This window comes from Fulmarus glacialis, unplaced genomic scaffold (assembly GCF_000690835.1).
Source record: "Fulmarus glacialis isolate BGI_N327 unplaced genomic scaffold, ASM69083v1 scaffold42802, whole genome shotgun sequence".
In the NCBI taxonomy this organism is placed as follows: Eukaryota; Metazoa; Chordata; class Aves; order Procellariiformes; family Procellariidae; genus Fulmarus; species Fulmarus glacialis.
This window is the reverse complement of record NW_009196713.1, coordinates 46,075-62,746: the sequence shown is the minus strand read 5'-3', so window position 1 is coordinate 62,746 and position 16,672 is coordinate 46,075. Positions and strand designations below refer to the sequence as shown.

Here is a 16,672-nt window from a genome sequence, read left to right as displayed (position 1 = left end):
TACTTTTTTGAACTTGCGTCTCAAGAGCGCTAAAGAAACTCTGCTTTGGTTTTGTCCTCGAGTGTGTTTATGTGCCTAGTTATAGTGAAGGTCCTTAATAATATCATACTCTGAAATGAGTATTGTGCGTGCATGATGTATGTTCCAAGCATAATTTCATGGCACATCTCCACATGTTAGCTTTGTGGGTGAGCCATTAGAAAAGGTAAACATTTTCTTATCCCAGTCTGGAAAAAAAAAAAAAATAAGGAAAGAGAATCGTGGTTTGATCTAAACTAACCTGGCCTATGTACAAAAACTACTCTGACAGCCTCTCGTTTGATTGTTTTCGATGTACCTGTGTAATTACATAAAGAAGAGTGCTGGCAAAAGGTCCTGAATGCACAACTCTCATCTGACAGTCTTTCTTCTGCAGTGTGTTCTGTGTCAGAAATATTATTTAATTACTTTTTCTTTCTCTTTCAAAATTAAGACAATCTAGTGCTCCAGAAGGATAACGGTCTGCCAAAAGATAGCACTTCTCACCTGCACTTCTCACCATGTCTATTTGATCCTTATCCTCCCTGCTAGAACTGCTGAATTTTCTTTTGTATAGTATACAAAAGGATACAAAAAGGATGCACTTATGTGACTCCTAAGTTTTTCTAAAGACATTTGCTGACAGCTGTCATGACCTAGATTTAGTCCCAAAACCAGAGGTGAAACGTTCCTTGAACCAGGCAGCTCCATTTACCTTTAGATATGCACATGTTCTAATATGCACATCATGTTAAAAAAAACAAAAACAAAACCAAAACCCCTCACTAGATCCTGGAAAGGCTAGACCTTGAATTTTTTTTCCCTGAGGGGGTGGGAGTCACTGAACCAGAATCTAAACTTCAGTTTACATAGAATGCATTTCTGGCAGTTACATGCTAGAAGATGAACTCATTGCTAATGTGAATTGAAGCAATACTGTCTGTGAATGTACAGGGCACTGCAGTTCTGCTCCTGACTTCTTGTCAGTAGCACTCCCTCACTCTCCGGGGAAAGCAAATGATGTTTAGAAATCATCCTCGCAATCCAGTGGTTAACAGTGGAATTTGCAAGATAATTGCCACTGTATTTGCTGCTTGTTTGGAAAAGTCTGATACTGCAGCTGTTTGGAGAAGATGTAGGAAAAAAAGACAGGAGGAACCTGGTTCAGTCCCACGCTACTGTTAAGCAGGATTGGAGAGGGACATAACTTTCTGCCTTTCTAAGCTCAGTTGGCTGCGTGGGGAGCTTCTCAGTTCCAAAATATCGGCTAACTAGAATACTTGCACCCAGTTTCTGCTTGTCTGTGGGCAAGTATCTACATCGCCATCTTAATCTGGAGAACAAACATCTATGCAAAACAAATATAGTGCTGTGCACCTTCAGTCATTTGCCAGTGAACTTCTGGTCGGGAATCTCATGCTTAAAAGACAATAAATACGAATTTGCAGCATCTTGCTGAGAAACCACGGCTCTTTCTGGTAGCCTGACTAGGCGGTGTACGTATACCTTTTGTATAGTTACCTTTTGCATAGGTTCCTTTTGTGGGTCCTTATTACAAGACACTGCTGGGTTCTTATTCCCTGCTTCCGCTCTCTGTTACCAGCCTCTTGATACTCGTTTGATCTGTGGCTGATTCGTGCTTGTTAATTATTTTAGGCCTTGAAAGTGTAGAATCCCATGGTGCCACTTGTTACTAACTTCTGTACCAATGTGGTAAGTTTAAAGAGAATCTTTTTCTTGTCAATTCAAGCTAGTATTGAGGTAAGGAAAAGGTGTTTCTCTTTCTTTGAGTATTAAGTGTAATTAAGATTCTGCGGGCCAAATCATGCCTGCTGTGTCAGTTCTACGACTCCTTTGCAATAATTTTCTGCCCTTACACACCTGTCCAATCTTATTTCCTTTAGGTAGATGACAAAAAGCAGAATTTGCTACTACAACTAGAAGCCAGTTAACATTTCTGTCAGTGATGCATGAACATCACTTAACATTAGAAATGAATTGTGGTTGTACACTGTGAAACAGCGGTGCATAAATGGCAGTTGCTTGCTCCATTCTTGTGATCCATGCTTGCTGCTGTCATCCTTCAGGGATGAAGAGGCATTTTTGCTCCTATTCTAATACCATAAGCACTGCTGAGCTTGTTAAGATTTGAGAAGAGGAGAATAGTCAGTTACTTGTGGTTTACCCAGTAAGAGAGGTTTTTCTTGAGTGGTGTGGGTAATCAGAATAAAAATGCGTGTAATTTAAGCTGTTGTAGCCTACATTTATTGTTTTTTCTTCATTTTCACTGAAATACTAAAATCCCCTATCCTGTCTTTTGTAGTGTCAGTGGTAGAGAATGTGTATTTGTTTTTGCCAGAGCTTGGCTGCGCTGTTACTAGGATTTCCACTAGTGTATTGAATCACTGTTGTAAAGGTTATTCAAAACAGTATATTAAAATGCTATATGTATATTTTCCTTTCCAAGACCTACATAATCTTTTGGGAAACTTGTCTAAGGACATGGGGCAAAAATAAAGTGCCTTTTTCAACAAATCTAGCTGCAGGCATATTTCCCATGACCTGCATGGCCAAGCCCAGTTTGGTCGGAAGTTGTCTAGTAAAATAACAGCTTCATTCCGTCTGATCAGTTGTTTCTCCCTGTATAAGTGACATTGTCTGGCTTTGTCCGTCTTGCCTGGAGCACAGTTGCTGGTAACGTCTTTACCAAACGCATGTACACAGAATTGGCATGAAAAGAAGGCTGGGTGGATAACTAATAGTGAAACTTCATTGCTCAAGCAAGTGGTCAGGAACACGCACAGATTTGTCTGGTCTCTAGGTAATAGTTACACAACGGAACTTAAGAACACAAGTTTGTACCAACACCTATCAAAGTACTAGAGAACTCCTTGGCAGAGTCTTGATGGCAAAGTCCCACAACAGAAGCTGGTGAGTGCTGTCTAGAGAAAATTATTTGGGATCCAGAAGTTGTCTGTCAGTCAGACAACCGATGAATTGACCTCTGCATCAGAGCTTCTTGCTGGAAGAGAGAAAGAATTTACTTTCGAATTTGGATCCTTAAAAGCCTTTGGGTTTTACAGAGTGGTTGTGAGTAGGAGTGGGCTTCAAAACTTGTCTGGGAAGCTGCAAGACAAGGAAACTGTTCCTTTGCCAGGTTTCTGATAGCATGGGGGTGCTACAGTGAAAGCATCTTCAGCATTCAGTTGTTGTCTTACTTGGTGGTGTTTGTATGAATGACTCGTGCATGTTCCATCTGTGGAGCAAAGGTGGCCCAGTGACTGGGGCATTCAGCTGGCATTCACTAGATCTGGCTTCAGTTTCTTGTTTTGTCAAACTCCTAATAACTTTGGAGAAGGTCTTTAAGGTTTTTCTATGCTTTGTCTTTTTTCCCTGCATGGAAGTAGTATTTACACTGCTTTACAGAGTGCCAAGGTGATAAATGCAAAGAACTGCACAGAAATTGGATTTCACGTAGATCCCAGTGGTGAGAGAGAACACTCTCAAGTCAGGCTGAGAACTTAATGTAATTGTAATGGCTATGAGCCATTTCATTTTCTTCTTGTTCATGGAAATGCAATAGTATGGAGTAGGGATAATTTCATGCTGATTCATAAAGATGTATGCTGTGTATTAGGTGATTAACATTTTGAAGATTACTTCCAGTTGTAAGTGGTTTATAAAAAAGGTTTTATTCTAATTTAAAACTTTAAATTCTTGAGATTTCTCCAAATGTATTCAAGAAAGATACCCTCCTTGCTGTAAAGAAAAAAAAAAAACAAAACAAAAAACAAAAAACAAAAACCACAAAAAAAACCCAAACAACCCAAAAAAAACCTCAAACCTGCATGCGTGTACAGCATATTTTTGGAAATTTCTTATACAGAATGTTCCATTCTCTATGTATTTCTTCATGTGTTAAAATTACAAAATACAAATTTGGATTCCATGCTTCAGTTCAGATGGAAGTATTAAACAAATAATGACTTGCAAGTATCACAACTCTAGTGGGGAGAGCCCGGAGATACTGTGGCTTGTACTATCCCTAACTGTGCACAGTCTTAAAATGTGACTAGAATTAAGGACTACTGCTTCTTTATACACTTGTGTTTTTCAAAACAAAAACAGGTAGGAATATTTAAAGTACTGATACGCTATTATTAATTCTCAGTTCTTAAAAGTGATAAGAGAGTTAAGAAGAAAAGCACTGGGTTCCTATGAGATAAATGGAAGAAATACTCTGGGTTAGTCATAATCGTAGGGGTATCAAATGCTGCTGTCTGTCTCTAAACTTGATTAAATAATTGGAGATGCTTGCAGTCCTGTTGTGAAAGGATTTCCTGACAAATAAAATTCTGAGCATGCAATTTTAATGACTTCTCTGAATATGACTTATCAGATGACTTGCGATACTTTAAAAACAAACAAGGGACTTCACATTCCTGGTCTACCACAAATAAATTAGCACCATTTAGCTTCCAATTACGCAGCTTACAACCAGGTAATTCTTAATTGATGATATGCTTTCGATGTGTTTGCACATGCCTGTCCAATAATTAAAACTGTTCTAAATGCTGGTGATTAACTTGTTTGGAGTGTGGGATTCATGGAAGAAAAATCAAATGTTGCTTGATGTGTTTTTGTTTGAAAGAGAAGCCTGAGCTGCCCTGCATAACGCCTCATCCACCCTATAAGCCTGTGGTGTTCACAGTGTACTTAAATGGACACAAGCATTTGCTTTTACCAAGGCTGGCCAGGTTGCTTGACGTTTGTTTTCTTCTAAATTATTTTCATTTTCCAGTCAGTTTTGAACTTCTGCTTTCTAGGCAAAGGATCCATAGCTGAAGTTGCCTTTGAAGAAAACAGTTACCACTAGCTGTGCTCAGAATACCTCTGTCTTTCCTCATAGTGTTTTTTGCCTTCATAATTCACAGGGAACTTTTAAAATACTGTTTTATGAGTAGTTAACTGGCTCTTAATTTGCAGACACCCTCTGCTGTTTAAATGCACTGACCTGAATCTTGAAAGGGAGCAAAGATGCTGTAGTGGCCTGTGAATCGCCTTCTCTGGGCAGGTGTTTTATAGTTTCCAAGTGTTAAAATTCCTCTCCCAAGTCCAAGAGGGATTGGCTACAAGAATATAGAAATCCTGTAGAGATATTTATACTTAAAGAACATAATTTAATAGAACACATTTATTCATTTGAAAGTTTATCCTCTGCTTAGTTTTGCCAAGAGAATTTCTTAAAGGAACATAATTTTGCGGCACAGTGTTGATCAATGATACGCAAGTTGTGTTCTGGACGTTCAAAACTGAGGGTGGTTGTCTCTGGACCAGATCAGTGAGTGTCATCTTACTCACTTCCAGATTTCTCTGAAAGACTTTCTGTCACTAGCTAATGAGTTAAGCGAAAATATAGTCTTTTTATTGGTCTCTTTTGCCCTTTTATCCTTCTTGGGTTTTTTACACCTATTTGTCATTTTTCACTTGCTCATTCTTCAAGCTCTTTGGGGCAGGGACTGATTCGTGATTACTTTGCTGGGGTCTTACATTACTTGTCGTGGAATGCCTCAGAGCTTTCATTTTTTAATTAGTTAGGTTAAGCGTACAGTTTTAAGAAAAGTTGCAGTTTAATTCCTTTTAAATTTTATACCACTGTGTTCTGTTTTAGCCAGTGGGTTTGCTGTATTAAACACACTGTAGACCTCTAAGTGTCTTGTAGCACTGCTCTGGTGCATGGCTGTGTTGAGTGATTTGGTTTGAGTCTGGAGGCTGGTCTCTTGATGGTAAATGCCAACACAGTCCCTCTTCTTCTGAAGCAGAGGCAGTGTTTGAATGAGCTCTAAAGTTGCCATAAGAAATTCATCAAGAATAAAAGGCAAAAGCAGTAGTTTTCACTACTATCATGTAAAGGAGTGATTATCCTTCTATCTAAAGAAAGCTCAAAATGGTGTTTTCGCAGGATTTGTCTCAAGTTAGTTGTGACTTGTGGTGCTAGGCTGTGTTCTTCGCTGGCATTGTTTGGGCTGGGTGTATTAAACAATAGCCAGCCTGCAAACAAGAGGACAAAAGCATTTAGAAGAACATGCTTCGAGCAAGCAAAAGAAACCAGACTGCTCAGGAAAGGAGGAAGTAGGGAGTAGAAGTTAGCTGATTTCCAGTGTTAGGGATAGTACAATATAAAAGAAAGAAATATTACAATGGGGAAAACAGATGTGAAAGAGGAGAAGAGAGCAAAAGTTTGTCTTGAAGTTACTCTTTGCAGTGGCTATGCAGGACTGTGGACAGGAGTCTGTTTAAGCAGGCTCCAGAGTTGGAGGAGTAAAGCAGAGCTAGCTGATTTCTGTCAGTCTAGCTTTTGCCGACGCTGGAGCTAGAATTACAGTAGGAACTAAACTGCTCAGTGCATGTTAGAAGTGGGACTGCTCTGACATCTGTTAAGCCAGTCCAATGTGAGGGAAAAAACATGTTTGGGTTTTTTTTTTTTTTTTCCTAGTGTACTCCAGGAGCCTGAGACATTGGAAAGTGTTAGTAAAGAAAGAAAATTATCTGTACAGCAGAGTGGGTAATAATAATCTTCTACTCTGTGTTTAAAACTCCACCATTTTACCTTTTTCATCCTGTAGCTGTAAAACCTTTGTCATATTCTGTCAGGTTTGGAGTGTTTAATCTGTATACACCTATATGTAAGCATTTATGTCATGTCATGTAACTACTACGTTTCACAGTGAATCCACTTGAAATGATGTAAGGGCATATTTATTATATAAACTGCTTTCATTTTAGTCCAGTGTATTAGGATATTTTGAAATTTCCACTGTGCAGAAACAGGTAAATACTGATTTCTGTTACACTTGGGAAGATTCACAAGGGACTTTTAGTCATAGTTCATTGCATCAGCATTGCAGTCAGTGCCTAATATATCCTTAAAAGAAATCACTCAAGGTGGATGAAAGCAATTTCTGTTTGTTTTGCAGTTGGCTAGAAGAGTTTGTAGTTGCCAACCCACAGAAACTTTGTGCAGAAATATTCTCTTTACATCTAAAATGCAACCTTAATGTATTCTGGTGGAGAATTTTACAGAGAGTATAAATACCTTAGTGCTTTACTCTTTCACTAAGAAACATAATGAGCGTTCCAGCCTTTCCAAACTTCTGGCTTCCCTGTGGCTGTGTCTTAAGACTGTGCTTCTAGACAGCAAAGAAACAGCAGCAATGCATGGCTGTTTGCTAAAGAACACAATTTGGACTATAAGACTTGTATATCCTTTATGTAGGAAGCATCAGCTCTAAAGAGAGGTCATTGTACAGATAAGCTTGGTAAGCACAATGCAATAAACTGATTAATAACTAATGCCAAGTAGAGCAGGGAAGTGATCTGATTTGCATTAAAGCTTGCAGAGAGTTGGAAATGTGTGAATTGGAGAAGTGTCCCCTTTGGAGAGCCTTTTTGTACAAATGATGTTATCGTATCAAAAGAGATGGTGAAAGATTGTGTTCATTTAAAAAAAAAAAAAGTGACAAGTGGATCATGCTGAATGCAAAGCCTTTTGACGTTGCTTTGGGAGGATGAGAAAGACCCTTGGGGAAGAAGAGAGTGGCAAAGGGGAAAGTGAGGGCAACAGAAAGCCAGTCAGTGAGTGAGAGTAGAGTATCTGTCGTGGTTCAGTTTCATTTCTTTCAAGTGGTGAGTAATAACATACCTTACTAATAAAGAACCTCAAATTGTGAAGCTGGGTCTCTGTTCCAAAGAAGGGGGTGGATTTAGCTTGTCAGCCCTGTGCACACAGTACAGGCAGTGCTTCTTGCCAACCTTATGATGGCTTCTGTAAGAGTTGGTGACATCTCTTTGTCCTCTTTAAGCGTTTTGCTGGCAGTTGCTTTTCCCGTTAGGTAGAGAGAAGCATAACTCTTGGCTGAGCAGTGTGAGCAAGGTTAAAATAAGAGAATATGAGCAACAGCAAGAATCAGTAAGGCCTCCATAGGAGATACGGTCACAGTAAATATCACTAGTGTTTGGACTAAGGATGGTAGTCATCTGATGTGGCTGTCAGACCATGGTGTAGCATCTCTGACAGTAGAAAGTTTTGGGACATGGTTGCCAATTCTTTTAAGGACAAATTTTGATTCCTTGGTCTGTGCTCATATTACATTCAAGTTTGATTTAGATTGTGTACTTCCCCTAGGGAAAAGTGTACAGAGATCAACCCACAAATTACTCTAGCAACCTTTCTGATACCTCTCTGAGCGTGCCCTAGGCTGAACAAATATGATAACATGTCTGAGATTGCTTCAGCCATTATCTTTGCAGGTTTCCTTAGAAGAAATAAGTAGTGTTTTGTTAATGATGTGAATTTTTTCTTTTATGTTTCTAGCTCTTAATCTGAGTGTGAATGTTTAAGGATAAGTAAAAACTTACATGCCTGCAAATATGTCTCAAATACTTGCTTGTGGAGCTGCTAATTCTTATACTACAAAGAATGCTTGTGTCAAGCAGGTTTCCAGTGGGATCGATACTTGTGATGAACTGAAGAAATCATCCTAAACTGCCTTGAACATTGGGAAGAAAACCAGATTGTTGTACAGAATTAGCTGCAGAAATGGGCTTAAGGGGAGGAGAGCACATAAAGGTAATAAAATAGGTATCCCATGCAGGGAATAAATATACAATGAAAGTGTGCAAATAGAGTCTGGAATAAAGATAAGACAACAGGAAGCTCTTCTGGGCTGCTGAAGCTGAGAGACAGTGTGCACTGCTTTCTGGAGATCTGCATGCTTCCCATCTGGTGACTGCCCAGACAAAACAGGAGAACCATCTGCCTTCCAGCTGGTCCGTCAGAAGGTGCCTACTGGGAGGCTCACGTGTTTGGTGTGGAGCCTGTCAGTCCTTGCAGCCCAAAGATGGGACGTGAGGATCAACGGGGAAAGACAGAAAGAATGGGGAGAGAAGGGAAGAGAGGAATGCATACAGAGAGGGCTCTTCTGTTCCTCGTTGGAAGCTTTCTGTGTTGTCCGCCTGTTTGTGTGAGGGAGCATCCTTCTCCTTTAAATAAGGAGTAATAGTAGGAAACCAATACCTGATTTTGAAATATCTAACTATATGATCTTGCATCCATTTGTCTTAACCTGTGTTAGTTAATGAGTGGAAATCAGCTTAAAGACAATACACAGAAATCTCAAACTTGAATGCTGACTTCCCCCTGCTTTCCTGGAAACATGTACAAAAATTATTAAAAGAAATAGCATCTGAACACTGTTACTGGAAAGGATTACTAGCAGCTAGACAAACAGTAGCTGCCTGTGGTGGAGCAAGACAGAAATGGCATCTTGCAGATTTGACACAGTTTGCTATAAAATCAGAGATATTTGCTGGGAAGTTCAAATTTGTTTTGTTTTATGGATTGCTTATTGGCTTCTTGTTACCTGCTTTAAACTTATTTGAAAACACTTCCATTTATAACAATGCTTAACATTCAGGAGACCTCCTAACTTTCATTTCAAAGGCTTAGTCTCAGATTTTTTTGTTTGTTTTGCATAATGAGTCATTAAGTCATAAGAACCAGGAGGATTTCTGTGAAAGTTGGCACTTTCTGCTCTCTTTTCTGGTTTGGCATGGGAAGGGAAGAGCAAGTGGGGCAGTGTCCGGCTGGGTCAAAGATAGTGGGAGAGACAATGGGATGGAAACCCTAAACTTCGCTAGGTAAAGGGATAGAGCTGGTTCCTAATGAGGTTTACTAAGAAGAGCAACTATGTGGGTCCTTTGACAGTCTTGGCAAGGGCCAAGGGTATTAACTCAGTGCAAGGATTGAAATAGAAATAAAGTTTTATTTTTAGCACCGGTCTCTTCAGGGCATATTGGAAACCTGATCAGTGAAGGGAAGTGCTGTCACGCTCAGTGCAAGGGAGGTGCCACCGTATCTGCGCAGTTAGCATTATAATGAGCTGGAAGGTGAAATTGGGAGAGTCGGCTTTATCTGGCACGTTGCCTCCCGCAGCAGCCGGTTCCTGGTGCTTCCGTTGGTTTGGTTTATCCATGATACGCTTGGCCAGACACATAGTGCTAAACGGTGATGAGGGTGCAGAAGGAAAACTGCTTCCCAAATTACCTAAACATTTTGTGTTCCAAATAGCCCTATTTTATTATGCATGAATGCAAGTAGTATTATTGGCCACATATCTGGCTTGTACTTTTATTAATTTTAGCTGCAGTATTTAAAGGTAGGCTACTGTAAAATAAGCACACACATTATGCTGATCACAAATTATAGCTGTGAAAGTCTTTAGTGACTGCTGTGGGAGGGGAAGCTGAGAATAGAAATGTGATTTAATTTGCCTCTAAGAGAATTTTTCTTCTCCAGGAAGTTTGCAGAAGATGTCCATGAAAGCACCACCCAGTAACACAGCATGTGACACAGGTTGTAGTGAAATGGTTGTTAACTGATTCCCCGTTCTGGGGTATCCTGATTAATTACATAAGTATTAGGCTTACTTTACAGAGATAGTTAGATTTTGTGGAAAATTCTTTTCAGTGAAGGTTTGCTCCATAGCAGACTGCTATTATGGAAAACTAGGCAAAAAAATTATAGGCCTCTGTGCCAAAGAATATTTAAATTATTAAAAATTAAGATTTCTTTTATCATATTAAAGCAGAATAAAATCTGTATTTTTTTAAAGGTTGCAGAGTACAATAGTATGCAATTCATTTTCTCTTACTGTGGTAGAATGTGGGTTTTGAAAATCACAGTTTCATATTGTAAATTTACCATAAAATTGACAAGGGCTGTAAAACCTGTCTGTTGACCTGAGACTTGGTGAAATTGAGCTCACACATCTTGGGGATGTATCTAATGTGATGGCTGTTCCCCTTTTAATAGTATTTTGTTCAAATCTCTAGTTCACTTTCAACTCTAACTTTCTGTTAGTTAAATGGATTCTGTGTAACACAAAGATGCACTCCTAGTGCCTTTAAATCTGCTACTTTCAAACTTGTAAGCACATTGTTTCTATGCAAATAATGAAGCATTGAAGCAATGAACATAAATATTTTAACTGACATACAAAAAACCTGGCATACAAAATCCTTTGGCTAAGTATTTCTAGACTTTTTTCACCTCTGTGTCCTTTGCAAGCTGTACTGTTTCTGTAACCCACTTTCCTGTTCTATAGAACCTCAAGTAATTTTTTGCAACCTTAATTAATTAAGATGAACTGACTAATTGCTTTGCAGATATGACACATTTTTTTAAATGAGTGCCTTCTAATCATGAACATGATTCAAGTGTTTGTTTATTTTTAAAAATTAATAAATAAATACATCATCCCCTACATCCATTATGACTGGTTTGTTCAGCAAGATTTCTAATAATAAAATGCTTCTGCAAGTAAAATAAGATTAATATTGTACCTGTTTAAATTGCAGCTTGCTTCTTGCTTTGACTTTGTTACAGAAATTTGGATGTTTAAACTTTGAGAATTGAGGCAAAATTCCAGTGTTGGTCTTACCTAAACCTGGTGTAGGGTGAATTTACTCTGTTGGGCTCATTTCCCAGCTGGGCTGGGCTGAATTGGCTCAGTCTGCCTGTACACCTCCTGTCTCTCCTCCCTTGTTGGTGGGCACTGAAGGAAAGATGCAACTGTGTTTCTGTATTTGTCTAACTTTAAATGGGATTTGAAGCCGCTTATGTTCTTTCAGCCTTTGGGATCTATAAAGGTGTCATTGGATATAAATGCCCTGGCTGTATATTTTTGCTCTCAGAAAAACCTGCAGTAGGCTGGTTTTCCTCAGGCTGTTTTCACATCTAATTGTGTTGAGAATATATAATTTTGTTGTTCTCCGCTTGGTGAATTTTTGGGCTATATTCCCATCCACGTGACGTGCAACAGTGTACAAAATTAGCTTTTTGACTGACTGTTGGTCTACATAGTGAAATTACAGTGAGCCCTTTTTTAACTGTTTTCTTTGCCAATTGGTAATCTTACCGTGTCGCAGTATATCTGGTCTCTGACTTTCTTGAAAAGAGCCTCAGAGATGTATGGGATGGGACTGAGGAAGACTTTTGTTTGGTGCTGCAATGAAAAATAATGCAAGACATGGCAACAGCTGCGGGTGACAATTTAGAGTTGCTGAATAAGTATTGTAATCGGCATTTATCACTGACATCACATGGGATTAAACACTTTGAGGTGATTGTTCTTGGGCACAGCCTTAGGGAGGGTTATTACCATGACACAACTAGTTGTCATGGCAATGCATGGAGAAGAGGGAGACTCTTCCTTCCTCCTTTGCATTCTGCACTACTCTATTAAAGGGAAGCCTGAGATCATTGGCAAAGCTGTTGTCTTCTTTTTTAAAATGTAGCACCAAATTCTACTATTCATCCTTCAATTATGGTTGAAATCATGGCATGTTATGCGTTACTTTTGTGGGTTGCCTTTTCTGTTTAAAACAGGCGTTGACTTTTGCTTTCTCGTGTTTGGTTGATTGCGTGGTGTGTTCTCTTGCTTCCCCCCAAGTTGGGCTTTTCTGTAAGAACCAAGTTGATCTCCCCGAATCTGTCAGCCAAGGTGAGAACAAGGTGTCACTGCTGTAAGGACACTCCTTTTCAAAGCTGTGCAGGAAAATGGGGTAATGCTGTCTTACAGGTTGCCCTGCCTGCTTTCCCTGTAATGCTTCACCTTCACACCCTAAAAGGTGATTAGTTAAAGTGAAAGTTGATATCAAAATAAAGAAAATCTGTGGAAGGTGATACAGTAAATTAGTCTCCTTGACTTCTTAATGGGTTTCGTTATTTAGCGAAATTAATATTGCTAGCATTTCATTTCTTTGTGATTAACTGGAAGTCATAGCCCTGCAGTTCACTGTACTCACCTTGGTGAAACTTGAGTAAGGTGAATGGGTCTCTGCAAAAATGCTCAAATTGCTGTTTTGAAGTCTAATTTATAATTAAAATTTATTTTTGAAGATCCAGTTTTAGAAGTACATTGTAAGCATCCCTTAATGGTTTACTTTATGCAGCTAATCCACTTTCTGTTTCATGTTATGAAATAATGAAAGGTCTTCATAAACCTTTCCCTGCTCGGGTCTCGTCAGAATATGATTCTACCAGTGCTAATCGACTACTACATATATGTGTTCAGCCTGCAAATACATGTGCGGTAGCAAAGAGTTTTTATTATTAAATGTAAATCAGACTCATAACTTTGCTAAATATTGGTTTTCTTCTTAGAAAAGTTCTTTAATAAGTTCAATTTTTTTGAAACTCTGTAGTCCTTTGCTACACATTTTAAAACATAAGGGTTTGTAACTGTTGTTTTTATAAAAAAAATCTGTGCCAGGTCTGAACTCTCATTTGACAAGTTTTTTCTTCTTACAAGTTGAGCAGTTCCAAGTTAGTTATTTAATAAAAGGATCTGCAACCTCAAATAGAATTTTATGTATTTATTTTAGATATTTATTTAATGAGTTTTGGTTGTAGAGCTTTTCTTAATATGGAATGATTCTTTCTCACAGTTGCTGCAGCGCAAGCCATAGCAGAAGAAAGAAGAAGCCAAAGTGGCGTTAGCCCTATTGCAGTCCAGACCTCAATAAATATAAAGACAGCAACTAAACCAGGTATAATTGTTGGTCATTGTTCTTAATGAAGTACTGGGTTCACAAGGGAGAGTTAGTAGGGAATGATTAAAACATCTTTTAAAAAGAAGTTTGATGCTCTTTCTTCAGGAGGCGTCAGAGCATAAAGCACCTGGTAGATGGTTCGTAGATTCATTGAAGGTCTGGTTTTGATGACAGGTTTTGATGCTCTTGACTCGCTCAGAGTTCAGTTGGTGAAGTTGTCTATCTTTTCAGCGGGGCATAACAACAAAGATATAAATGATTTTTTTGTGCTCTGGTCAGGTTACCAGTTCACTTCTTTCTGAAATTTAAGTTTTTATACCTGCAAAGACTTAAGTAGTCTTGGTTCTGCTTAGGCTGCAAACTAGCCATTCTACAGCTCTTTGAATTTGTCATGATGGGTGAACTATTTCTGTTCTCAGATTGAGTTTTCCTAGATTCCTGTAATTCTTGATCATAGGAATTAATATGTCCAAGAATGAGGATCAGAGGTGAATTTGGAATGAGGGTATGTTCTCACACACCTGACTTCTGCTCAGGCTTTCTTTTGACTGTACGCATTGGGCCTTTTAGTATTGTGTCTGCTTTCTGCTGCACCTGTTAAAAATAGCGGATTGGTTGTTTTGAGGGAGTGGAAAGGGGAAAAAGGAGGGTATTCAGCTTCCTATGAATTTTTCAGATGACATCTTTAACCTCTGTATAGAGTGTGCAGTGCTTTGGTGGTGTGTGTATCTCTCAGGAAGTTCCATTATCCTTTTGATGGTAAAGACTTTAGACTTTTTTATTTGAATTTGAATGTTCAAAATAACTGACAATTATGTGTCTTCGTTTTTTCTTTTGACAGTGATAGATGGTTCCACTCTAAGAACAGAAGAAAGACAAAGACTGGCCAGGGAGCGTCGAGAAGAGCGGGAAAAGCAACATGGTATTTTCATGTTTCATTTGAAATATAATTTCCTAACATGTTTGTGGTAAAGGAATAACTTACTCTCTTACTCCTTGTTCAGTCACTTTTTTGAGCTTGCTGGGGAGAAGAGACAAAGTCTGCTCTTGGTCCCCCATCAGTGACCATCTGTGAACCTGAATGGAGAAGTATTAGATTTGAGAGGAAAACATTCCAGAGATTTTTAGCTTCTTGAAGCTCTATGTCACTTCTGACCTTCCATTTCTTAGTGACCACCAAGCAAATTTAGCCAATTTCTTATTGACAGCCTTAACAAAAACACTTTTGAAAGTAAAACTTTTAGCTTAGAACTGCTTCCTGTAGTCCTGAAGACTGAGGTTTGGGGAACACTGATTCAGAGAAAACCAAAAAAGATATAGCTAGTTGAATGGCTTGGTTGCCTTGAACACTGCTTCCCTTGTTTCCTAGCACACCGAAATGACTCCTGGATTGAAGTGTCAGCAGTATTTGCTTTATCTTAGCAAAGAATCTGAGATCTAGAGAAGAGCATAAAACTCTTGCCCAGCTTTATGCTGTTTGTGACGTGAATCAGTGCATGCGCAGCAAGAGATGAAGGGGTCACAGTATGTCCTGCAGTCCTGGTTCTTGGTCTCCCAGCTTGTGAGGAGTGGTGTCTCTCTGGCCTGTATGTTTGTTTCTTAACATAAAAGCAAAGACACACAGCAACGGAAATGATTGTGCTACTCTAACATGGAGGGAGGGTAGGACTAGGACGCATATAAATTCAGAAGTATTTTGGGGGCCTTATATGTAGATACTGCCTATGCATTGTTGGTGTAATTATCTGGTCTCTTGGTTCATTTCGTTTAGTTGCGGAAAATACTTCCACTGTGTATTCAACCACTAGCTTTTTGTCACAGGACTTGAAGCTTCCTGTTAAACTGTGCACAGCTGTTCCTAGGTGGAGACTGCGGAGAATAGTGAGATAACTATTTTGAACTCAGATGCAGTAGCTGTGGGGTTTTCCCATCTTGTCACTCGGTGCTTTAAATCTTTTCATTATATCTTGTTCTAAAAAAAATGAAAATCGCAACATAGAAAATTCCGCCTTTTGATACTCAATTTACTACTTACTTATAAAGACTTCACTATTCACTATTATGATGGCAAGAAAAGTATATGCTTAACATAGGATATATGCATATCCTGACATTCCTGTCTAGACAGTAAAGTCTAATGGCAGGAAAGGTTCTAATTCCAGTCTAACCTGGGGACAGAATTAAAGACTCCTCTGTCGTCATGTGCAGTGTCATCCAGCTCTGCAAGCTAATCTTGCTGTATGTTTTAGCTTTAAGTGGTGACAATTTTGCTTGGTAGTCTCTTGCCTGTAAATTGCGTTGTAATATCAATGAATAGTTAAGTTTAATTTTAATTTTTTCTTAAAAATTTACAGCTGCCAAAGAGACACAAATCCTTGAAAAGGAGAGAAAAGCAAAACTCCAGTATGAAAAACAGTTAGAAGAAAGGCAGAGAAAGCTAAAAGAACAGAAGCAGAAAGAAGAGCAACGGAGGGCAGCAGTAGAAGAAAAGAGAAAACAAAAAATAGAGGAGGAAAAGGTACCGCGTGTCAAAGTTCTATAGTTTTAAAGAAACTTCTACGTTGTTTTCCTACATTACCATGCTCTGAAGTGGTGTGAAATAGAAAGTTATGGAAATGGTGAATGTATTAGAACATAAAAATATTTTTCACATCTGTACAGTGGGCTATATAGGCACATATCCTCCTTCCCCTTCCCAGGCCTAGCTTTAGCTATACCTGAGGCACTCAGGACTTCAGGTGCTGTGGCTGCTGTTTGGCCACTGGTTATTTTTCACATGAGCAAAAACCCCACCCCATATTCCTAGATTTCTAGATTCCTTTTGGTGCACTTTGTAGATTCTGTTTGTAAATCAGCATGCATGACAAGTCTTAGACTTTTCTTAATTCTGTGTCTTGCTTCCTGGGAGCCCCACTGAGGCTCACATTCTTTCAGTTCTTCTAAAATACAGTTTGTTACTGTATGTTGAGCGGTTGATAATGTTATCTGTGTAGTTACCATTTTCTGCTTTGAACTGTGTATTGTCTGGTCTTACTTGAGT

The 16,672-nt window shown here is 38.9% G+C and overlaps 1 protein-coding gene across 1 annotated transcript in view; it reads left to right on the top strand.

Annotated features, from left to right (window-relative positions):
- Positions 1 to 14,473: 14,473 nt before the first annotated feature.
- Positions 14,474 to 16,672, top strand: part of MAP7D3 (MAP7 domain containing 3) — a gene marked incomplete at its 5' end in the record, with an annotated part of 29,293 nt that continues 27,094 nt past the window's right edge. Inside the window, 2 exons of the mRNA XM_009572296.1 lie at positions 14,474 to 14,554; positions 15,987 to 16,150. Coding sequence (XP_009570591.1) covers positions 14,474 to 14,554; positions 15,987 to 16,150 — 245 coding nt within the window. The remainder of the gene's footprint in view (positions 14,555 to 15,986; positions 16,151 to 16,672) is intronic.